This window comes from Drosophila willistoni, unplaced genomic scaffold (assembly GCF_018902025.1).
Source record: "Drosophila willistoni isolate 14030-0811.24 unplaced genomic scaffold, UCI_dwil_1.1 Seg531, whole genome shotgun sequence".
Taxonomy (NCBI): Eukaryota; Metazoa; Arthropoda; class Insecta; order Diptera; family Drosophilidae; genus Drosophila; species Drosophila willistoni.
This window is the reverse complement of record NW_025814459.1, coordinates 1,331,105-1,357,044: the sequence shown is the minus strand read 5'-3', so window position 1 is coordinate 1,357,044 and position 25,940 is coordinate 1,331,105. Positions and strand designations below refer to the sequence as shown.

Below are 25,940 nucleotides of genomic sequence, written 5' to 3'. Positions count from 1 at the left end.
TAAAATCCTTTGGGGTCCTTATAAAATTCAACCTTACAGCGAACGATATAATTATTGTAGCATTGAGTGTTTAAAAGACAAAATTGAGATTTGGCTATACAGTAATTTGCATAGTCAAGTCGCGAACCAGATTTTTTAAATCTTTTAAAATATCTCGATTTAATGTTACGGAGATTAGAGAGCCTGCGTGTGAACCAGACTGGCGCGCTGGAGACGGTAGAGACATTCACATAAGGAACGCATTTATCAATTAGAGAATTAAGAGCAGAGTAGAAAAACTTCACTGCACGATCTATATCGCAGCACTCAAATAGAAATGACCAATCAAAAGAGAAAATAAGGCTATTAAGAAGATTGAAATTTGTTTTACGAAAACATCTGCGACGAGAATTTGCGTTGTTTTTAAATGAATTATTAACGGAATTGTAAGAAATAGTAAGTTCAATGGTAGGGTGATAGGGATCTTCAGGTTTCACTAGGGGCTGTGTTCGGTATACAGCACTAACAGTGGGATCAGAGACAAAAACAAGATCAAGGATTCTTTTAGAAGAGTTAAGGAAAGAATTCAACTGATATAGCGGACATTCAAGTAGGCTATCAAGAAAATCATGTTGAGATGAAGGAATTAAGATAGATATGAGATAGATTATCATCAACAAGCCAAGAAATATTAGGCAAGTTGAAATCACCTAAAACTATAAAGAAATCACGATCTTGAAGACGATTAAAAATAGGTTGCAAAGCATCAGCCTGGTGCATATAGGTCATAATATCAGAAGCTGGAGGAATATATGAACAAGAAATATATAAGCTAAAGTTGGAACATGTAACTTCGACGCAAATAAACTCAACACCTAAGGGCAGATCAATCGGCACAACACTTGAACACAGATTCGAGTTAACAGCAATGAGTACTCCACCGCCACGACGACCAACACGATCAAGCCTATAAGAAATAAAGTTATTAGAAAGAATTTCATTATCCAAAACAGAGGAGTTAAGCCAAGTTTCAGAGAAAGCCAATATGTCAGCCGAAAAGGTTTGGCTATCACAGAACAGGTTCGAGAGCTTGGTAAGAAGTCCTCTTACATTTTGATGATGAATGCAAAGACTAGACGTTATTAGTTTTTTGAAGCAGAAGATAAATTAGGAAGGTGGACAGGCAACGGAAGGGAACGCTTATTGGGCGCAAAGTCGTGTACAACTAGGCCCTCTGGCCAGAAATTTGTGTTAACCATAGCTAAGAAATACTTATTTGGTACTGTAATTTTAAAAGAGGAGATTTCGCAAGGCCTAGAAATAAACTTAAACTTTTGAATTAAAACCTTAGCAGGGCATATATTACCAATGTAAGCTGCCACAGACGACTCAGAAGTATCAGGAGCAAGCCTAGAGATAAATAATTGTTTGCGATGAGGCACTACAGTTAGTGGAGGCGGAGGAGCATTGGGATCCGCAAGTGATCCAGCATGAGCCAGCATGAGCCAGCATGATCCTGTGATTGATCAGAGTTCCCGTGAGAGATAGAATGAGGTACACCAGGGCTTGTAATGGGGACTTCAATCTGAAAAGAAGAGCATAAAAAGGGACAAGAAGATGGTGTATGCGAAAGTAAAATGGGAGACGATGTAATAGAGAGTGCTGGCGACTGCTTGCGAGGCAACTCAAGGGTACATTTCTTGGGCGACTTCTCAGAAGGTGGAGCAAACTTGAATTGCGACAATAAATGTACGCTAGAGTCACACTCGTTAGACAGCTGTTTGGCCAGTTTGTTTAAATAAAGAAACTTTAAACGAAGATCCCAATACATACGGCTAAAATCAAGCTGCTGGCTGGCACAAGATGGGCAAGTCCAGCGCATTAAGCCAAGCTCAGACAGAGACAAACCAGAAAATTTGTCCTAGTCGCGGCCATTGAGGCCAGCACATTTTAAGTGAATAAGATTATCGCAAAGCCAACAAGATATTGCTCTATACTGATTACAAGACGATCAGAATGCTTGCAAGTAGGTAGACAACAAGCCATTAAAAAGCCAAAAGAAACACAAGGCAAAAAATAAAAAAATAAATTTATATATATAAGAATATATAGAAAAATTTAAATACACAGCACAAAGATACTTATCGATAAAAAATCAATAATTACAAATATAACAAAGAGACAGCTAGAATGCACAGCACAAGAGAGAGTGCAAGAACAGTGATTACGCGGGAGAAAAGCTGAGCACAAGCACAAAGCAGAGAGAACAACAAAACCACTAGCACTGATGGTATGATGGGGGTGATGAGGGGAGCAACTGCAGAAGCAATAACGAGAGAGAAAAATAAAAAGAAACAAAAATTAAATGCACCAAACACTAATCACGAAACAGAAAAACTTTTAAATAGTATTTGGCGAATTATGGAAATAAAACACAAGGGTGTCAAGCAAACAACACCAGCGAAAGCGTAAACAAACTAAGCACAATTAAAAATTGAGAGAAAACAATAAATATTAATAAAAACTCAGGAGCTATGCAAAAACACGACCGTCACGTCAGAGAGCAGAAGCTTTTTTACTTGATTGGATTAAATTTTATTTCAAAGGCACTGACGGAGCTAGATAAACTAGTCGAACGAGCAACACGGTATACAGAGGCTAGCGTAATGACGTGTGAGAAAAAACGTGGAGCTCATATAGTTTATATTATATCTTTTTGTTCATAATGCCCATAATTCTATGCAAAGGGTTTTCTGTCGATGGCAATGTGCACCTACCGCACACGAAGCTAAAAGGACCTGAAAAACAGGCTCACCTGATCGATCCTGTCTCAGAGATATCCTCGTGTCTTAGATTTCTCGTTCCTTGTCTGATTTTTTCTTCTGTTTTCTCGAATAGTCACTTACAAAAGATAATCAAAAGAGGGGCCCCGCATGGGCGTAGTTTAACTGAAATGTATTTATATATATATAGCAAAGGGGAACTGTAGCGAGGTGCCAGACGATGTCAAGCACTGTGACTCGTCAGAAACTTTCCATTCATTATCAATATGATAAAAGACTTAACGCTTTTTCTGAAACTTGACTGTAGTATATCCATACTAAAAATCATTCAATACAAAGAGCTCAACTTGTAACACTTTGTTGCAAGTATAAACAATCAAATATGTACGCAATAAAACATAAGTGTGCACTTGAATATGTTTATGTGTATACAATAATATATTCACATAAACATACTTGATTTGGTCTAGCAGTGCTGTACCTTGATATTAAGTTGGATAATTTCCCTTTGTATTTCTTTGCTACTGAATCAGTTGAGTGCCAATTTATTACTAAAACCAAGAGAGAAAAAGCGCTGTCGCAGCAGCGCACAAATATGTGTGTGTACAATGCTTATGTATGTGTCGATTCTTATAGCTACATCTGACTTATCGATAAACGCAATCCGTTCATGAAAATCCCGGCCCGCCCTGAAACACAGTTTCTGAACGGGGCAATACCGCAACCTTTGTGATTGGCCGAGTTAATTCTCCCGAAGAGGTTTTGAGTCTGACCGCTCGAACCAATTGATCCTTGCCTGGTAGAGAACCAGCGCCAGATGCCAGTGAGCTGGTGGGGTGTTCGATTCCTTTACAAGCACCACATCTCCGACTGATATATTTGGTGTTGTAGTGGTCCACTTTGGACGCTGTTGCAATGTGGTAAGATACTCCTGGTGCCATTGCCTCCAGAAGCCTTGCATCATAGATTGGATACTTTGCCAGTACCCAAGTCGGCCCAAGAGGATGTGGCCTAAGTCTGCCTCTGGTATGGTTGTGAGAGGCCTACCGATCAGGAAATGTGCTGGCGACAAATAATTGACATCTGTGTCCGAGATGTAGCACAAGGGTCGTGAGTTGACCACTGCACTGACTTGTGCAAGCAGAGTTCGCATCTGCTCGTAGGTGAGAGTAGATTTCCCAATGACTCGGCGAATATGCAGCTTTACTCATCTGACTGCAGATTCCCATTTTCCTCCCCAATGAGGAGCATGTAGTGGAATGAATACCCATTGAATGCCATCATTCGCCAGAGTGTTCCTAACCTTTTCGATATGTGGTTGAGATGCCAGCAGATTCTGCATTTCATCAAGAGAGCGTTTAGCTCCAATGAAATTCGTTCCGTTGTCGCTATAGATTTTGTTGCACTTGCCACGCAAAGAGACGAAACGTCTTAGCGCGGCCAAGAATGAGTCGGTACTCAAGTCCATTACAAGTTCCAGATGGATTGCCGATGTGACCAGACAAACAAACAGGCATATGTAGCCCTTACCAATGCGCGGTTTGCGCCCCTTTCCATCCTTAAGAAGGATTCGACCAGCATAGTCACATCCAGTGTTTACAAATGGAAGTGCCTGAGTGACACGAATGCTGGGTAAATCAGCCATCCTTTGTTGTGATGTATTATGCCGTTGTCGAAATTAAGCCAAACAGTCGTGTGTGACTTTCCTTATCAAGTTCCTTGCGCCAAATATCCAGAATCTTTGACGTACCATAACAAAAGGTGATGATACACCAGGGTGCAGGTTGACCCTGTGCTCGTATTCAAGTATCAGCTTGGTGATGCGATGAGATTTCGGTAGCAAAACTGGATGTTTCGCCTCTGTGGACAATTGCGAGTGGTGCAAGCGTCCTCCAACCCTGCGTAGTCCGTCCTTGTCGATCATTGGCGAGAGTTTAGCCAGCTGAGATCGACTTCGCAATGGTTTATTTGCGAGTAGCAATTGATAGTCATCCTGAAAGCAGGTTTGCGCGTGGCGCAAGCAATGCGTGCCGCGGTGATTTCCTCAAACGTAAGACAGTTTGAGCCCTTGTCCCCAACTGGACCCTTAGTGCGCCGTAGAAAGCGTAGGATATAGCCAACCGTGTGAACGAGCGTCAACCATGAAGATACTCGTTGAACAGGATGATCAAGTGGATGATCAGGAGTTGCCTCTACTAATGCAGTCTGACAATTGGATTTGACTTCCTTTTCTATATTCTTTTCTGAAATATTCAAACAGACTTGTGAGTTGTTTAACCTTACCATAAACTGATCCGCGTCACGTATCCATGACGGGCCATTCCACCATAACTGAAAGTCCTTTAGGTTTACAGCCATGAGACCTCTGGATGCGCAATCAGCTGGATTTGATTTGGAGTCCACATGACGCCAACTATGTTTTGGAATGGTGTCCAGAATTTCCGAAGTTCTGTTCCCAACAAATGTCTTTAGTCGAGAGGGTGCGTATGATAGCCAATCTAGTACGATTGTGGAATCGCACCATGCAAAAACCGTGACCTTTTGATGTCGAAGTGCCGCCTTTATCGAACGTATGAGTTGACTTAGGAGCAGTGCCGCGCAAAGCTCTAGGCGAGGCAGAGATTGCTGCTTTAGCGGAGCCACCCTAGACTTCGCAACCATAATCGATGCAGAAATCGAGCCATCCTTGTTGATTACTCTGCTGTACACTACAGCCTTCGTCGATGCATCGGAGAATCCATGCAATTCAATGTTGTCGGTGTCGTTGACAACCATCCGGGGTATTTGAATGTGTTGTAGCATATCCAAATCTGCTTGCCACTTGAGCCAATTGTCCGCTAGTTGCTTAGGGAGTTTGTCATCCCATCCCAAATCGAGAAGCCATAATTGTTGAAAGAGTATTTTGAATTGGACCACAATTGGTGCCAAAAGCCCAAGTGGATCAAAGATCCGTGAGACATCCGATAAAACTTGTTGTTTTGTACAATCGACATTTCCTTTTAGACCAACATTATAAGACAATGTATCAAGACCAGGTTGCCAGTAAAGTCCAAGAACCTTCACTGGAGATGATTGTGTAGAATCAGTTCCTTCTGTTGGTATGCGAGGTGTGTTTGATACCCATTTCTCAAGCTCCAAACTAGCACAGGACATAAGTTGAATAAGTTCCTTTTGATTTTGTCTCAGTTCCTCCTCACTGTTTGACCCAGTGAGCACATCGTCGACATAAAAATCCTCTTGTAAGATTTTTGCAGCATTCGGGAATTCCTGTTGATGATCAGTAGCCAGTTGCTCTAATACCCTAACAGCCAGGAATGGTGCACATGAGGTGCCATAAGTGACGGTGCATAGTTGATAGTGTTTGATTGGATCCGATGGCCTTTCTCTCCAGACAATTCTCTGGAAGTCGCGGTGTTTGTTGTTCACCCAAATCTGCCGAAACATCTTGACTATGTCGGAGAGATCGCGTTGAATGCTAGGCCCTGTAAAGAGATAATCGTTTAGTGATTTGCCTTTGGTGTCGCAAAATGATCCGTCGAAAACTACTCTCAGTTTCCTACCCAAAACCGGGTGATGTGGTAGATAAAACCGTTGGTCATTATTGACTTCATCTGGTGGCAGTTCGCGCATATGCCCCAAATCGAAGTATTCCCTCATAAAGTTGACATATTTTGCTCTTAGATTTGCATCTTGTTGTAAACGTCGTTCCACCGATTGGAAACGATTAAGAGCTCCTTGTAGAGTATCTCCAAATTCAGGATTAGTGACCTTGAATGGAAGTTCCACGATGTACTTCCCCTTTTCATCTCGAGTGTGCGTAGCGAGAAAGTGTTTCTCCACCTGCTCATCATCAGGTTCCAATTTGGTTGTGGAACTGATGTCCTCTAGCTCCAAAAACCTCTGGAGCGAAGCGTTAACATCAATGTATGATGTCAAAGCGAAAGCGTTGTTAGTTTGGGGCATCGTTATAGAGCCGATGACCCATCCGAAAATCGATGATATTGCAATGAGTTTGCCCGTATTGTCGTACAACTTTTTCCCTGTGATTGTAGACCAAACGTGTTCACCGCCCAAAAGAACGTCAATTGGAGCGCTTGTGGTGAATTCCGAGTCAGCGAGTAACATGAGCTAGGGCCAAGCCAGCATGTGAACGCTGACCATGCACCTTGGTGCAAGTGCCCCAATTAATATGTATGTATGTACTGACACTTTCCCTCTCTTTTGTAGCTGTCGCCTAAGTCGCAGCATAAGAATATCTATGCATCAATAGGTTAAGCAAAAGAATATTTTTGAAATAAAAATCAATCTGAATAAGGCCAAGAAAGAGAACTGACGTGTTCACTTATTGAACAATAATAATAGTGGAACCCGGTCATTACATGGCGACCGTGACAATAGGCCAAGACAAGGCCTAAGGACATCGAGGGACGTATGTATGTGTGTGTGTTAAAAAAAAAAAAAAATTTTTAAAGCACGAAAATGAGAAACGGTAACGATGGATAACTACGTTCAAAGAGTCACCAGACGAAACCCGGGCTTAAGAGAAAATATAATTGAGGTATTTAGGAGCCAATACAGCCACTCCCCTCAAAGCTCGTTAACTCTAGTGCAAATAAGAACCATATACTCGGAACAAACCAAGAATAAATTCCCAGTAAAAGGGGACACAAGAATGCAAATGTGTTTCTTGTTGAGTGTACCCAATATATGCTGCTACACAAATGCAGTAGGTACTTTCCATTTCTACTTGATGGAATAAAACAAAAAAAAAATTTTTTTTTAAATTAAAAACAAAATAAAAAAAAAACGAGTGAAGAACACACACACACATACACACAAAAATATAAATTAACAATCAAAAAAAAAAAAGGACAGTGCTCATGACTAGCAACGAACCGTCACATCCAGAGGACTTGGATTTCCTGACGATTGTACGTACCGTACAAAGGGACGCCCCCCTCCTCGAAGAGGTATTAGAGGTATGTCCAAACGAGGGACCACGCCCACTCACGATAGCTGAGTACCGGGCTCGCCAAGACAAGAAAAAAGAAGACCCCAAAAAAAGTCAAGAGGAGGAAAGTACGCCAGACTAAGGCCCGAGAGAAAGCTCCCCCAGGACCTCCTCCACATAAAACTTGACGACAAGGACCGACAGCACTACACAGAGTGCTTAATGAAAAACACAGCCGAACTTCGCCAAAGAGCGAAGAAACGCAATGAGTAAATAATTCTCTTGCCTCTAATTATAAATGAAATTTCATTTAAATATTAAGATAATATACGCATGTACGAGTTTGCACTTGTTGCACAGTACACTTACTAACCAACCAGTGATAGGCTATTACTAAAAACATGCGTACGCATAGATTTAATCATCTTCTTTAATCTTCTATCTTTCCACGTCTCTGGCTCACTGTGCAAGACACAGTTGAGATAATTTTTCTTTTTCAAAAAAAAAAAAATGTTTTTTCAAGTTACATATCAAAAAAAGAAAAGCAAATGAATCCATAAAGATTTTTTTCAAACATTTTTCTCAATAATCGAAAACAGGTCTAAACGACCAAGAAAAACAACATTTTTTTTTGCTAGAAAGATGGGTTATCAAGAATCCAAAATAGACCACCCAACGGCTAATGTTGTTAATAGCGTTAAAATAGTAGATCACAAAGAAAACTTAGAAGAAATAGGGATATTGTTGTTAGCTATCCTAATATTAATAGCCTTAAACCTGGCTTTGAAATTATATGCAATGCATAATAAAATAATTAAGAAAAAATATCAGAGTAGAGCAGATGGCCTAAATACAGTATAAAAATGGGTCGAGTAGAACTTAAATATTTGAACAAATACGTTCCATTTTTAGACTTCCTCTTTTACAGAGGCGAAACCAATCCAAAATATAAAGAAATCAAATTGTGAATAGAAAATTTAAATCGAGGATAGCCTACTTGATAGAAAGATCCATAGTAGAAGCGTACAACCGCCTAAAGCGAAAAAACAAAATTCTACCCACCTGGGTACATAAACTATTCGAACAACCCATAGAGACAATTGATCTCTCAGGGAATTAAAAAAAAAAAACGAGTGTAAATAATTTTTAACAAAATATGAATAATTGGGATGATATAATAAGAGAAGCTAGAATACATGCGCAAGAATTAAATAAATCTTGTAAGTGCCTCTCGCAGAATTTGGAAACATCCCAAAGTACAATACAAAAACACTCGAAAATAATAATAGAGAGCCTAGAAAATATCAGAGCAGTGTTAATAGAACACTGTAGTAAACTAACTACAGGACGAAAAACAGCTGCAAATGCATTCTATAATGACTGCAAACAAAAGGCAAAATCCGTATTAAAATATTTTAATATTGAATATAAACAAACAATTGATTTGGAAATTTCAATATCACTGGAAGACAAAACCCAGGTAACGGCTGAAGAAGAAACGGATCAAGAAGAACCATCAGTGAGTTCAGATCAAACAAAAATAACTCTTAATAAACTAGCCATTTCGCCAAGAAACGCAAAAATGAGTCATACAGTTACTGATTTTTTAAAGATGGCCTTAAACCTTATTCCACAGTTTGATGGCAGAAGAGAAAATCTTCAGAGCTTCATGGACGCATTGAATTTGATAAAATCACTAAAAGGCGACCATGAGGAAACAGCAGTGTGCCTGATAAAAACAAAACTAAAAAAAAATTAAAAACCTACCCCAGAGAAACAAAACAGCAAGTCGATATGCTCGAGAAATTGAAAAGCTTACTGAATCTCTGGAAGGTGCCTTTATACACGACGGCACAACTGTCGAACTAGCCAAAAAGTATACACTTTCAGTCGCTACAGAGGCAATAACAAAGAACTGCATAAACAACCAAGTACGTAACGCACTAAAAGCAGATATTTTCCGTGACATGAACGAACTGACAACAAAGTTCGTAGACAGTAGTACAGCAGAAACAGGACAGGCGAACCCTGTCATGCACTACAGTCAATACAACAAAAATAGACAAAATAGTTACCGAGGTAGAGGTAATTACCAAAATAACGGTTATAGGAATAATAATAATACCGGTGGATATCGTGGTAACTCACGGTACAACAACCGAGGAAGAAATAACTCCAACCGAGGTAGCTCTAACAACGGAAATCGTAATGTACGACTTACTCAAAGTAATTCGGAAAACCAATAGATCCCTGCAGATATTCAGAAGAAACTGCAAATGTATACACATTTAATCTTAGCCTAAGTATTTTCATTCAAGTTAAAAACGAAAATACATACAACACATATACCTTCTTGTTAAATGCAGGTGCAGACGTATCAATAATAAAAGAAAAAACGGATCGTTTTTAACATATAGATACTTCAAACACAATCGAAATATCAGGAATTGGTGAAGGTTCAATTACTTCCAAAGGTCTAACCCTTATAGAACTAAGACAAAATGAATTCATAATTCCACACAATTTCCATATAGTAGACGAATGTTTTCCAATTTTATTTGATGGAATTTTAGGACCAGATTTCTTCAAAACATTCAATTGTCAATTAGATTTCAGTGAACCAAACGATTCACTATTATTAAGACTAAATAATTTAAATTTTGCAATAAATATCACAATATTACACACTTGTGACAGCAATACCACAATCTTCCCAGCAAGATCTGAAGTAATCCGGCAAATAAATATTTCAAATGAAAACTCAAATTTCGTCATCTTAAATCAATAGGTCGAAAATGGAATATTTATTGGAAATTCAACCTGCAGTCCGAACAAAACATTTGTCCGAATTTTAAACACAACAAAAACAGTAAAAATTTTGAATTTAAAAACCATAAAATATGAATCATTAAATAATTATGAAATTTTACAGACAACTGATGACCCAAGAAGTCAATCAGTAATACAAAAACTAAAACCAAACTTCCCACCTATGTTCAAAAATGTACTAGAAGAACTCTGCACCAAGTATACAGATGTATTTGGTTTAGAAAACGAACCAATTACTACAAACAACTTTTATAAACAAGAACTAAGATTGAATGACAATCAGCCAGTATACACAAAAAATTACAGAATACCACACAAGCATAAAGAAGAAATAACTAGACAAGTCGATAAACTCATTAAAGATAAAATAGTTGAACCGTCAGTGTCCGAGTATAATAGTCCGTTATTACTGGTACCGAAAAAGGGTTAACCAGGATCAGAAAAGAAACGATGGCGATTGGTAATAGACTATCGTCAAATAAACGAAAAATTGTTGTCCGATAAATTCCCATTACCAAGAATAGACGATATTCTTGATCAACTAGGCAGAGCCAAATATTTTTCATGTCTAGATTTAATGTCCGGTTTTCACCAAATAGAACTAAAAGATAAATCGCGAAGCATTAGGTCATTTTCCACTAGCAATCGATCTTATCAGTTTACTAGACTACCGTATGGTCTGAAAATAGCACCAAATTCCTTTCAAAGAATGATGACAATTGCTTTCTCTGCATTTCTTTCTTTCACAAGCATTTCTTTACATGGATGACTTAATATTCATCGGCTGTTCTGAGAAACACATGCTCAAAAACCTAAAGGATATTTTTGACATATGCAGAAAACACAACCTAAAACTGCATCCAGAGAAATGTACATTCTTCATGCACGAAGTGACATTCTTGGGTCACAAGTGTACCGACAAACGAATATTGGCAGATGACACCAAATATGACGTCATTGAAAAATACCCAGTACCAACAGATGCTGATAGTGCTAGAAGATTTGTAGCCTTTTGTAACTATTACAGACGTTTTATTAAAAACTTCGCAGAACATGCACGTCCGAAAACACAACTGTGTAACAAAAACGTAGAATTTGTTTGGTCTGAAGAATGCCAAAGAGGACTTGAATATCTGAAAAAAGCCTTAATAGAACCTACACTGCTGCAGTATCCAGATTTTAGCAAAGAATTTTGCATAATAACAGATGCTAGCAAATATGCATGTGGAGCAGCACTAACTCAAACTTATGGCGATAAGCAGTATCAGTAGCACACGCATCCCGTTCGTTTACTAAAGGTGAAAGTAATAAAAGTACTACTGAGCAAGAACTAGCTGCGATACACTGAGCTATTACACACTTTCGCCCATTCAGAGTCAAAACAGACCATAGTCCCCTAACTTATTTATTTGCTATGATAAATCCGAGTTCAAAATTAACAAGAATGAGACTTGATCTAGAGGAATATGAATTTACAGTAGAATATCTGAAGGGAAAAGATAATTTTGTTGCGGATGCATTATCCCGCATTACAATACAGGAACTAAAAAACACAAAAGTCACTACCAGGCAGCAAAGTAGACAAAATAATCTCTGGCCAGATGATAAAAATGAAAATACAATTAGGCAAGTACCTAATGACGCTTCTAAGCCCAAAATACATGAAGTACTTTGGGCTACATGAAGTACTCTACATGAAGTACTCTACAATGATGAAGTACGAAAAGTAGTGACCTTGCGCATAACACACGATTTATGTTTCCTCAAACATGGAAAGAAAGTTATAGCAAGAATTGAGATTGGAGATCTGTATACCAATGGAAATCTAGACTTAGGTCAGTTTTTTCAAAGGCTTGAAAAACAAGCCGAAATACTCGAAATGAAGCAAGTCAAATTGGCACCGAGTGAAAAGATCTTTGAAACATGTTCAATAGAATCTTTTAAAGAAATGGGCAATAAAATATTGAAAACATTAAGAGTAGCGCTACTCCAACCGGTGACCATTATACAAAAAGATAAAGAAGCAATATTGTCTACATATCATGATGATCCGATACAGGGTGGCCATACAGGCATTACAAAAACTTTGGCCAAAGTAAAAAGACATTATTATTGGAAAAACATGACACGTCACATTAATAAATGTGAAAAATGCCTAAAGTCAAAAACGACAAAGCACATAAAAACACCCTTAGTTATTACAGAAACACTCATACATGCTTTTGAATGGGTAATAGTAGACACCATTGGTCCACTACCAAAATCTGAAAATGGTAACGAAAATGCAGTCACTCTAATATGTGATTTGACGAAATACTTAATAGCAATACCAGTTTCCAATAAAAGCGCTACAACAATCGCGAAAGCTATTTTAGAATCCTTCATTCTAAAGTACGGTCCATTGAAGACGTTCATTACGGACATGGGAACAGAATACAAAAATTCAATAATAAATGACTTGTGCAAATATTTAATAATAGACAACATTACGTCTACTGCACACTACCACCAGACCTTGGGTACCATTGAAAGAAGTCATAGGACATTCAATGAGTACATTCGATCATATATATCAGTAGATAAAACTGATTGGGACATATGGTTACAATATTTTGAGTACTGTTTTAACACAACCCCGTCAGTAACACATAAATACTGTCCCAATGAACTTGTATTTGGTAAACAAAATAATTTACCAACGCATTTTAATAACATAAATAGAATAGAACCATTATATAACGTAGATGATTATGCTAAAGAAGTTAAGTTTAGATTAGAACTAGCATACAGTAGAGCTAGAATAATGTTAGAGAAACGTAAGGAAAACCAGAAAAATTTTTATGACAATAAGTCAGCAGATTATAAAATAGAAATAGGAGATAAGGTTTTCTTAAAAAACGAAGCTGGTCATAAGCTTGACTCAGCCTATATAGAACCATTCGAAGTTGTAGAAATATCCAAAAACAACAACATAAAAATTAGGAATAATAAAAATAAGATACAAACAGTACATAAGGATAGGTTAAAAATTTGAAAACATAATTTAAAAAAAAAACGAAAAGAAATATATAAAAATTTTTTATGGATTCAACTACTAACACTACTTCATTTTATTAAAAATAAAAAAAAATTTTTGAGAGAGAAAATTTTTCTGGCCAGACACAAATAAAACAATTTTTCTAACAAACATACATACATTTTAATTATTAATCAATCATTAATTATCATTAGTAGTAATTAATAAATAACTCCATAATATTACGTCTTTTCTAAAAAGGGGAGGTGTAGTATATCCATACCAAAAATCATTTAACACAAAGAGCTCAACTTGTACCACTTTGTTGCAAGTATAAACAATCAAATATGTACGCAATAAAACATAAGTGTGCACTTGAATATGTTTATGTGTATACATTAATATATTCACATAAACATACTGTAGCAATATGTATTAATATTAAGTATATCTTACTCTTTCCCCCAGTGCAATATGTTTAGAATTAAGTATATCTTACTCTTTTCTTTGTTACAAATTAGTATTAAGTTTTATGCAATGGTACAGTACGAGAAGCGTGCTGTCTCACTTTAAAGAAAAGAACAGAGAAGTTCAAATAAAAAGAATGAGAGCGGCTCAGTTTTTATGGAGAGCTCACCAAAGACAGACGTGTTTTACTCGCTATAATTTCAGAAGTGGTCATAGTTAACCCAGTGAAAAAACAGTGAAATAGCTATAATTTAGCAAAGAAAAAATATATATTAAAAAACAATAATGGATTCAATAAATCCTGACGATTTTTCGAAGTCCCAGTTACAAATCTGGTGCAAAAACCTAGGTTTACCAGATACTGGCACTAAAAATGTGCTAGCCGAACGTTTAAACCAACTTAGCCCTGTAGCGAGAGGGCAACATCCAAAAGATGGAGCTGCTCCTAACGGAGGCCTAAGTAAACGCGCGGATCCCCCTGAAAAAGATTGCTTGGAGCACCTAAAGAGCATTTTGTATTCATCGGACGATGGCGCCGGTCAGACGCAAAATTTCGAGGCAGACTTGTTCCAAGGTCAACAGCAGCAAGAAGTAACGGCAAACGAACAGAACGAAGCAGAAAATGGACAGAACGAAGCAGAAAATGATCAAAACGATGCAGAAAGCGAGACGCAGACAGAAAACGAGAGCATTACGAATGAACCGCAAGAAATATCAAAAGCAACAAATGAGAAGTCAAATGAAAAGAGCAACAACGGAGAGCGCAACGCAACAAATGAGAAGTCAAATGAAAAGAGTAACAACGGAGAGCGCAATGGAACAAATGAGAAGTCGAATGAAGAGAGCCAAAAAGAAGAAAACATAGTAAAGTACACTTTGGAAAAAAAGCTGGAACTACTTTGCAAAGAAATCGAACTGGTTCGTAGAGAGAACAAGTTTTTGCGCCTTGCTGGCAACCCTGAGTCTGGCCACTCAAGCAGCTGGCTGGCGACGAAGACAGGTGACCAGGTCTTGGCCAAAGATGTGAAAGATTTTGTACTCGATTTTGACGGTAATGGAAATGTTTATAGTTGGATATCTTCCGTGCTTCATTTGGAAAGATCATTCAACTTGAACGAAAATAATTTACGTTTGCTTGTCTTCGGTAAACTAAAGGGCAAAGCTTTGGATTGGATACACTCAAACCCTGAGTGTTTGTGTCAGCCTGTGAAAACCATATTCGATGCCATGGGAAAAGTCTTCGGATCAAAGAAGACCAATGTAATAATTCGAAGAGAGTTTGAGGCACGCAAGTGGTGCGTCGGCGAACCGTTCCTGAATTACTTTAACGACAAAGTTGGCTTGGCTGGCGGCTTGCGTTTGCCGGAGGACGAGATGGTCGAGTATATTGTTGACGGAATACCAGACCGTCACTTGCGAGAGATGGCTTGTATGCAGCGTTTTGGGTCTAAGGATGACGTGTTGGCAGCATTTGTCAACATAGTGCTGCAGCGGGAAAAACCTGTATCTCTGCCAAATGTTTCCGCAAAGAAGAAGCCCACATTCAGGTGCTTCAACTGTAACTGCCTGGGTCACCTAGCAGCCGACTGTAACAAACCAATAAGAGCAACTGGTGCTTGCTTTGGATGTGATGAAATGGGTCAATGAGTGGCAGATTGCAGTCAAAATAAGAAGAAGCCCGCAGCAATATCAGTAAGTTTGGATAATATAAGAATTGTAAAAGTTCACATAGGTAATGATGTATTTTCCCTAGGATGCCTCATAGACTCGGGAAGCGCAGTTAGCTTAATTAAAAAGGAGTTCGTTTCAGATGAAATTAAATTGGAACCCGGTCCTGAACATACATATTTTAATTTAAATAAAAGTAAACTTGAAGTCTTTGGAAGTATTTTATGTTACGTTGAAATATTAAATAAAAATGTTTACGTTCGACTACTGATTGTTTCCAACGAGTCTATGGGAAGTCCAATACTGTTAGGTAGAGATTTTATGAAAATATGTAAAGCTAAAATTGTACTGCAGCTTGACGATGATCCGTGTAAAGAGTCAATGGCCGAAAGTATTAAGTTAAGCCATGACTTGAGCAAAGAAGATAATTTTGAAAACCAAATGCTAAATATTGATTGTGACGTGGTAAATTCAAAATATTCTGTTGGCAAAAGTTTAAGTTTCAATGAAACGATAATGTTTGAAAATATTTTTTCTAAATTTTATCTGGAAAGAAATCGACCAAATGAACCAAAGGTTAAATGCGAAATGAAACTCACAATCAATGACATAAGTCCGTTTAGCTGTAATCCAAGACGACTTTCTTATAGCGAAAAGGCTGAATTGCAAAAAATAATTGACGAATACTTAAGCAAAGAATATATTAGGCCGAGTGAGTCAGAATATGTTTCCCCAATCGTGCTCGTAAAAAAGACTACAGGTGAACTTAGAATGTGCGTTGATTTTAGAAAATTAAACAAGGCGACTTCAAAAGATAGTTATCCTATTCCACTTATTGATGATCTGTTAGATAGACTTGCAGGAAAAACCTTATTTTCGAAACTCGACTTAAAGAAAGGGTTTTTCCATGTATACATGCATGAGGATTCAGTGAAGTTTACGTCATTCACGACACCGCTTGGTCAGTTTGAATTTCTTCGTATGCCATTTGGCCTCAGAAATGCGCCGTCTACATTTCAAAGGTTTATAAACAGGATATTTGCCGATATGATCAGGGATGAAAAAGTTATTATATATTTAGACGATATTATGGTAGCAACAAAAGATTTTGATACGCATCTAGAAATTTTAAAAGAAGTATTTGACCGATTGGTTGACAATAAATTGGAGTTGAGATTAGATAAGTGCGAATTTCTGCAGACGAGTGTTAAGTACCTAGGGTATTCGATTACAGGCAAAGGCATCAAAGCTGACGATAAGGGTATACAAGCAGTAAAGGATTTTCCAGTTCCGACTAAAGTCAGCGAGGTTCAAAGTTTTTTAGGACTATGTTCCTATTTTCGTAGGTTTATTAAAGATTTTGCTACTATTGCCAAGCCATTATATGACCTAGTTAGAAAAGACAAAAAGTTCATGTTTGGGAACATCGAACTTAGTACGTTTGAAAATCTAAAGTCTAAGTTAACAGAGGCCTCAATACTTGCGCTTTATAGCCCAAATGATGAAACCGAACTGCATTGTGACGCAAGTTCTATTGGTTTCGGATCGATTTTGCTACAAAGGAAAAGCGATGGTAAATGGCATCCAGTTTTCTATTTTTCTAAAAGAACTACCGATGTGGAATCTAGATATCATAGCTTTGAGTTAGAAACATTGGCGATAATTTATTCGTTAAAACGATTTCGTGTATATTTGCAGGGAAAGCATTTCAAGATCGCGACAGATTGTAACTCGCTTACATTGACACTTAGCAAAAGAGAAGTTAACCCCAGAATAGCCCGTTGGGCTCTAGAGTTAGAAAACTACGATTATGTGCTAGAGCATAGGCCGGCAACGAGAATGCAACATGTAGATGCTTTAAGTAGAAATACTAACATTATGGTTGTGGAAACTAACTCATTTGAAGATAACTTAGTAATATGTCAGAACCAAGATGATGAAATTTTAAGATTAAAGTCAATGTTAGAAAGGTCTGAACACAGTTCGTATGAAATGCGAAACGGTTTAATTTATAAAAAACTACAAAATGGTTGCCTTGCTTTTTACGTACCGAAAAATATGGAGTCACATGTCCTGTTTAAATATCATAATGAGTTAGGCCACACAGGCATAGACAAAGTTGTAGAAGTTATCACAAAGTCGTATTGGTTTCCAAAGTTACGGAAAAAAGTAGAACAACATGTAAATAATTGCCTAAAGTGTATAGTCTTTTCGTCAAAAAATGGAAAACAAGAGGGTCATATCCACAATATACCTAAACCTGATGTGCCATTCGAAGTGGTTCATATCGATCACTTCGGACCAATCGATGTCAAAGGAAGCACAAAGAAACACGTGTTAGTGGTGGTTGACGCGTGTACGAAATTTGTCAGACTTTACTTAGCGAAAACCATAAAATCTAAGGAAGCAATAGAAGCACTTAAAGAGTATTTTAGATCCTATAGTAGGCCAAAGTGCATAGTGTCGGATCGTGGAACGTGTTTTACGTCTAACTAATTTTCTAGCTTTTTAGAGTCTTGTAATATACAACATGTCAAAATTGCAACTGGTTCTCTGCAAGCTAATGGCCAGGTTGAAAGAATAAATAGAAGTCTAGGCCCTATGTTGGCAAAATTATTAGCCTCAGAAGAAAATGTTAGTTTTGGTCAGGCCATAGAGATAGTAGAGTATACCATGAATAACACTATTCATAGGTCATTGGGACAGCATCCAAGTGTCGTACTATTTGGCGTCGGCCAAAAAGGACGACAAATAGATGAATTAAAAGACTACTTGTTAGAAGACAGGTCTGTGGAAAGAAATTTGGAGTCGGTACGAGCGAAAGCTAAAGAAAAAGAAAAGAAACTTCAAGAGTAGAATGAATGTCTAGCGAATCGAAAAAGACGAGGGCCAAAAGTTTTTAAGCCAGGCGACTATGTGGTAGTTAAAAATTTTGACACTCACAAAGGGGTATCCAAAAAATTAGTGCCGAGATTCAAAGGGCCTTTTAAAATCGTTAAGTGCCTCGAAAATGATCGATACGTTGTAAGTGACGTCGACGGATTCCAGCAGTCGAATATTCCTTATACTGGAATTTGGTCTATCGCAAATATGAAGCCATGGTTCAATTGGTCAGATGAAACTAATAAAGTTAACGTAAATATAGAGAAAGATGAAAATACGAATGAACAGATAAAAAATAAATACAAACCTAAATGTAAATGAAAATTCTATTAAAGAAAAAGTCAGTATGTTAAGCAAAGGTCGTCATAAAGAAGACTAGGATCAGGTGATCCTTAATGTCAGAATGGCCGAATTGTAGCAATATGTATTAATATTAAGTATATCTTACTCTTTCCCCCAGTGCAATATGTTTAGAATTAAGTATATCTTACTCTTTTCTTTGTTACAAATTAGTATTAAGTTTTATGCAATGGTACAGTACGAGAAGCGTGCTGTCTCACTTTAAAGAAAAGAACAGAGAGGTTCAAATAAAAAAAATGAGAGCGGCTCAGTTTTTATGGAGAGCTCACCAAAGACAGACGTGTTTTACTCGCTATAATTCTCACATAAATATACAGCTAAACATGTTCATATATGTATGTACATTTATATATGCACATACATATATTCATATGAGCAGCAATGCACAGGCATAACATGAGCTAGGGCCAAGCCAGCGTGTGAACGCTGACCATGCACTTTGATGCAAGTGCCCCAAATAATATGTATGTATGTACTGACACTTTCCCTCTCTTTTGTAGCTGTCGCCTAAGTCGCAGCATAAGAATATCTATGCATCAATAGGTTAAGCAAAAGAATATTTTTGAAATAAAAATCAATCTGAATAAGACCAAGAAAGCGAACTGACGTGTTCACTTATTGAATAATAATAACAGTGGAACCCCGTTATTACATGACTCAACTCCTCTGTTTTGGATAATCGAAGTCTTTTTAATAACTTTATTTCTAATACGCTTGATCTTGTTGGTCGTCGTGGTGGAGATGGAGTACGCATTGCTGTCAACTCGAATCTGTGTTCAAGTGTTGTGGCGATTGATCTGCCCTTAGGTGTTGAGTTTATTTGCAGTAAAGTTACATGTTCCAACTATATTTTTTGTTCTTATATTCCTCCGGCTTCTGATATCATGACCTACATGCATGATGCTGATGCTCTGCAACCCATTTTTAGTCGTCTTAAAGATCGTGATTTCCTTATAGTCTTAGGTGATTTTTATTTGCCTAATATTTCTTGGCTGGTTGATGATAATCTAATCTATCTTTCTTAATTCCTTCGCCTCAACATGTTTTTCTTGATAGCCTACTTGACTGTGCGCTATATCAGTTGAATTCTTTACTTAATTCTTCTAAAATAATCCTCGATCTTGTTTTTGTCTCGGATGCCAACGTTAGTTCCGTATCTCAAACACAGCCCTTTGTAAAGCCTGAAGATCCTCATCACCCTACTATTGAAAATATTATTTCTTACAATTCCGTTACTAATTCATTTAATAACATCTCAATTTTTTGTCGTATATGTTTTCGTATTTGAATTATATGAATGTCTCTAACGTCTCCAGTGCGCCGGTCTGGTTCACACGTGGGCTTTCTAATCTCCGTAACATTACATAGAGATATTTTAAATGGTTTAAAAAAACTAGTTCGCGATTTGACTATGCAAATTATTGTGTAGCGAAATCTCAATTTTGTCTCTTAAATACTCAATGCTAATAATGATTCAGATATTGCAGATCTGTTTGCTAAATTCTTTCAGTCGACTTATTTTACTACTGCTTCCCCTTCCACATCTTATACCATTCTCAATCCTACGTTTAAGTTGTGTGTTTTTCCTAGTATTACTGAAGACTGTATTATTTCTAGCTTATTATCTATGACGTATTTCTTCGTACCCGAGCCTGATAATATTCCTAGTTGCATCTTGTACACCAAAAAGTGTCAAACTGATGTTATTTATACCGATTTTAAAAAGGCTTTCGATACGTCTTACGAAACTTAACACTATGGGCTTTTCTATACTATAGGCTTGGTTAAAATCGTATTTTATTGGCAGAAACCAAAAGGTGTCTTTTTGTTCCTCGATATCTTAGTTGACGTAAATAAATAAATAAAAATATGTATATATATATGTATATATATAATATTTAAATATTATTTTTTTTCCTTGGATATTTTGTTGGCGAATAAATTTGAGTTTTTTTTAATATTTATTGCACTTATTACGTGATTTCACGTGATTTCAAAAAGCATCTTAGATTAAATAAAATGTAAATATTTCTGATCAGTATAACGAGACGAGATTATAGAGTAAGTAATGTCGGTTCGTCAAAATCAACCCGAACTCATTCTAGACAGTTAATGTTACACTGCGAAATTTATGAATACAAGTTTTTTTTACCCTGCGGGCATTGTATTTCTTAGATTTAACCGGATCGGACCAATTACTAAACGACAGTGAGATCGGGAAAACGATATTCAATAAGTGTATAATATAAAATATTATGAAAATTTATTATATTTTTTACTTACCCAACTTGCGCTACAGCTGCTCCAAACAAATTCGGACACTGATTAATGCAAGAACCAACCAGAAGACCACCGTTAGAGCCTCCTTGTATAGCCAGTCGGTCTTTAGTGGTATATTTATTGTCTATTAAATATTCAGCAGCAGCCTGAAAATCATCAAACACATTTTGTTTGTTCAACAATCGTCCAGCATTATGCCATTTTTCTCCATATTCGCCACCTCCGCGTAAGTTCGGGTAAGCCAATACTCCATCAAACATGTCGACAAACATAAGTCTAAAATTTTAGTCAGATAGAATTTTATCAGACAGTGAAAAGAGTATCTCTATATTTACCCTGTGATACCAAAAGAGGGTAGCATACTAATATTGAAGCCTCCATACCCATAAAGCAAGCAGGGTCGTGGAGTAACATCTCTCTTCTTACGAATTATAAACATAGGAATTTTAGTACCATCCTTACTGGTATAAAATATTTGTTCAACTTTATAGTCTTCTCGATTAAATCCATTTAAGTTTATTTTTATTTCTCGAAATACATCTGGCTGACGATCAGGGTTATTAAAGTCGTAATGGTAAATTGTTCCCGGGCTCAAAAATGAGGCAAAATTGTAAAAAAATTCAGAATGCTTTTTTTTTCCAGAAGTTCCAACGATGGTTCCAATATCCAAGTCAAATGAGCAAAATAGCTCCCCCGTTTGAAGTAAGTTAGCTTGCAAGATGCTCTAAAAAATATTTATTATCAACATTTACATATTGTAGTTTTCATAATTCTTACTTTTACGTCTCTTATGTAACACAAAAGCAATTTGTCTTTATGAACGCACTTGGCCCAATCCAAAACATCTTTTTCATGTTCCTGCAAAAATAAAAAAAATATATATATATAAATAGTAATATATGTACATATACCCCACACCTCTATTCATTTTCATAGCACCCACTTTAGTCTACAAAACAGCGAATGTTTGCTGCAAACGAGATCTGACCCCCAAATTCTTCCAAGCATAATAACCCTTAGTAGCCAAAAATCAATTAACCAATAAAAATCAAGATCCCTTATCACCAGATAAAAAGCTTCCAAACAAAAAGCTCTGTAAACCAAACCATAAACCATGGTGAAAGAAATGGATTTGTTACTGGGCTGCGGTATGATAAAGCGGAATAGCTCAGTGCGTGCAAAACTTGTGCATAAGCGATCGTTACATATATCGAATCTAAGGTTCCCCTCGATCAAGACTTTTTGTGCAATTGAAAAGTAAACGTGCAGAATTTGAGAGTTGACTATATTTTACAAGTCTACCCCACAGACAGATGTCCGTCAACATACATAGTTTGATGTGCGGCCCAATACAGATGCAGCTCACTAGAGAGGCCCAGTGGACATCACAACTAGCACACGCCAACAAGTGGAGCGAGTTGCGGGCCGCCCTCATCAGCGAATATAAGGTGCAAACGCCTTATGAAGAACTCTAGACGGCTTTTCCACACTTCTTTCGGAGAAGACCTTTGTAAGTTATTTATTTTGTATTTAGAATGTAAGTCATTCATTATAATAAATAAGTTGGCGTTAGAAGGCGATGCCGCTAATATTACTTTATACACAAATGCCATGAATAACACAATCACAAGCTACATATAACGTTCCCACAATTTGACATTTTTACAGTGTCTAATTAAAAACAAGTAGCCAAGAGAGAGGGTTAATGTGAATACAGCTCGACAGAGGAACCCAAAACCAACAATCAAAGAAATTCACGAAGTTTAAATTACAAATCAAAGTAAAATAATAACTCAAATCACCAATCCCCAAAATAACCAAAATCATCGAGAAGAATTTCAACAGAAAACCTTAATTATTAAATAAACCCTGTGGTAAATCAACCTACTAAAAGGTACCAGTAAGCAGAGTAGAATATAATGGTCCGAAAATTTTCAATAATCAACCTCGGATCAAACAGCTCGTATAGAACAAGTGGATCAAACAGATCAACCGAATACGTCCAATCGGAACCCTACGTCCAACTAAAAAATTAATAAAATACCTCTTAAATGCTTTATAGATACAAGTTATTATTTTATTAATTCATTTTCTAGAAACCTCAAAAAAGTTTAGTGTTCAGCCATTAAAAGGAATAATAGAGTTTAATAGAAGCGTATCTTTTGCACCCACCAAACTTTGCCTTAAACATCAATAATTTTATTGCCGCAAATTTTCATTAACATATGATACACTATTAGGTAGAAAATATCTTAAAGCATGTCAGGCCTAAGGACCATGAAGAAAAGGGAGTTACAGTCAAAACAAAAATTCTGTTTGAAACACCAATGAAGAAGAAAAAGAAGAATCAATACCTTTTCTTCTGCCAGAGTTCAAATAAATAAAAACAGAGTCGAGGATAAAATCGAATTTCGAAATTTTGCCTGAATTTAGAGATATCCAGTATAGGAAATCATTGGAAATTCAAAATCGGCCTATTGGTCGCCAATCTGGACCGTTGTAGTATATTCATACTAAAAATCGTTCAACACAATGAGCTCAACTTGTAACAGTTTGTTGCAAGTATAAACAAGAAAATATGTACGCAATAAAATAAATGTAAGTGTGCACTTGAATATGTTTATGTGTAAACATTGATGTATGTTTATGTTTATGTGCAGGGCCGCAGAGAGAAAACCAGGGCCCGGGGGTTCGGGCCCCCTAAATTACCTACTTCCCTTCAAATAAATCCGCTATTTTCGACTTTGATGTATATCGGGCCCTTCTGAAAACTGCGGGCCCGGGGGAAACCCACCCGTCACCCGTCGCCAGCGTGTGAACGCTGACCAAACACTTTGATGCAAGCGCTCCAAATAATATATATGTATGTACTGACACTCTCCCTCTCTTTTGTAGCTGTCGCCTAAGTCGCAGCATAAGAATATATATGTAACAATAGGTTAGGCAAAAGAATATTTTTGAAATAAAAATCAATCTGAATAAGACCAAGAAAGAGAACTGACGTGTTCACTTATTGAACAATAATAACAGTGGAACCCGGTCATTACATGGCGACCGTGACAATAGGTCGAACTGAGACCTAGGATACCAAGGAAGGACCTCAAAAATTGTGTATGAATGTGTATGTGTTAAAAAACGTTTTTTTAATTAATTATCTATAAAGATAAAAAAAAAAGCAAAGCACAAAAATGCCAAATGCAACAATGGATAACTATTTCCAAATAGTTACCATTCAAAGTCCGAACATAATAAATAACATAATATAGGTGCTCCGAATTGAACAAAGCCACTCCCCTCAAAGCTCGTTAGACTTAGTGCACATAAGAACTGCCTACCTTAATTTAACTGGTGATGAATTCCCAGTAAGAGGCTTCTTATTATCTGTACCAAATATATGCTACTATGTAAATGCGGCAGGTACATTCCATTTTTATATAATGGATTAAAAAAATAAATAATAAAATAAAATATATAACACCTCGGTGCTTGTCATCAGGGTTTTATTGGTTTTGATATATTTATGTATTTCGCTTCTTTTGGTTTTTTTTTTCTTTTGTGTGTGTGTGTCTTACATAAATACGTACGTCTAATAAACTGATAAGATCCATTGCTTTGTCTTCTAATTCTTTTTGGTGAAAACCGGACATTAAATCTAGACATGAAAAATATTTGGCTCTGCCTAGCTGATCAAGAATATCGTCTATTCTTGGTAATCGGAATTTATCGGACAACAATTTTTTGTTTATTTGACGATAGTCTTTCACCAATCGCCATCGTTTCTTTTCTAATCCTGGTAAACCCTTTTTCGGCACCAGTAATAACGGACTATTATACTCGGACACTGACGGTTCAACTATTTTATCTTTAATGAGTTTATCGAATTGTCTTGTTATTTCTTCCTTATGAGTGTGTGGTATTCTGTAATTTTTTGTGTATACTGGCTGTTTGTCACTCAATCTTAGTTCTTGTTTGTAAAAATTAGTTTTTGTAATTGGTTTGTTTTCTAAACCAAATATGCCTGTATCCTTGGTGCAGAGCACTTCTAGTACGTTTTTAAACAAGGAAGTTTGGTTTCAGTTTTTGCATTATTGATTGACTTCTTTGGACATCAGTTTTCTGTACTATTTCATAATTCTTTAATGATTCATATTTTATGTTTTTTAAGTTTAAAATTTTTACTATTTTTGTTGTGTCTAAAATTCAGACAAATGTTTGAGTTGGACTTGAGATCGAATTCCCAATAAATATTCCTTTTTCGACTTCTTGATTTAAGATGACCTATTTTCGTTGAGAATATTTATTTGTCGGATTACTTCAGATCTTGCTGGGAGGATTGTGGTATTACTGTCACAAGTGTGTAATATTGGGATGTTTATTGCAAAATCTAAATTATTTGGTCTTAATATTAGTGAATCGTTTGGACAATGAAAAGTTTTGAAGAAATCTAGTCCTAAATTCTATCAAATGGAATCGGGAAATTTTCATTTACTATGTGGAAGTTGTGTGGAATTATAAGGGTTAGACCTTTGGAAATAATTGAACCTTCACCAAGTCCTGATATTTTAATCTTGCTTGAAGTATCTATATGTTCAAAGGTATCTGTTTTTTCTTTTATTATTGATACGTCTGCGCCTGTAACAAGAAGGTATATGTGTTGTTTGTATTTTCGTTTTTAACTTTGATGAAAATACTTCGGCTAAGATTGAAAGTGTATACATTTACA

The 25,940-nt window shown here is 36.8% G+C and overlaps 1 protein-coding gene across 3 annotated transcripts in view; it reads right to left on the bottom strand.

The window, feature by feature from the left end:
- LOC6653298 (prolyl endopeptidase) overlaps positions 1-25,940 on the bottom strand; it is a 140,890-nt gene that overhangs the window by 23,527 nt on the left and 91,423 nt on the right. For 2 of the 3 annotated variants that reach the window (XM_002075638.4, XM_023181497.2), the window contains 3 exons: positions 21,995-22,075; positions 21,553-21,941; positions 21,221-21,493 (listed from right to left, as the gene is read on the bottom strand). In XM_002075638.4, coding sequence (XP_002075674.2) covers positions 21,221-21,493; positions 21,553-21,941; positions 21,995-22,075 — 743 coding nt within the window. Of the gene's footprint in view, positions 1-3,291; positions 6,245-21,220; positions 21,494-21,552; positions 21,942-21,994; positions 22,076-25,940 lie in introns of those variants that run through there. The other variant, XM_023181496.2, reaches the window with a different exon arrangement.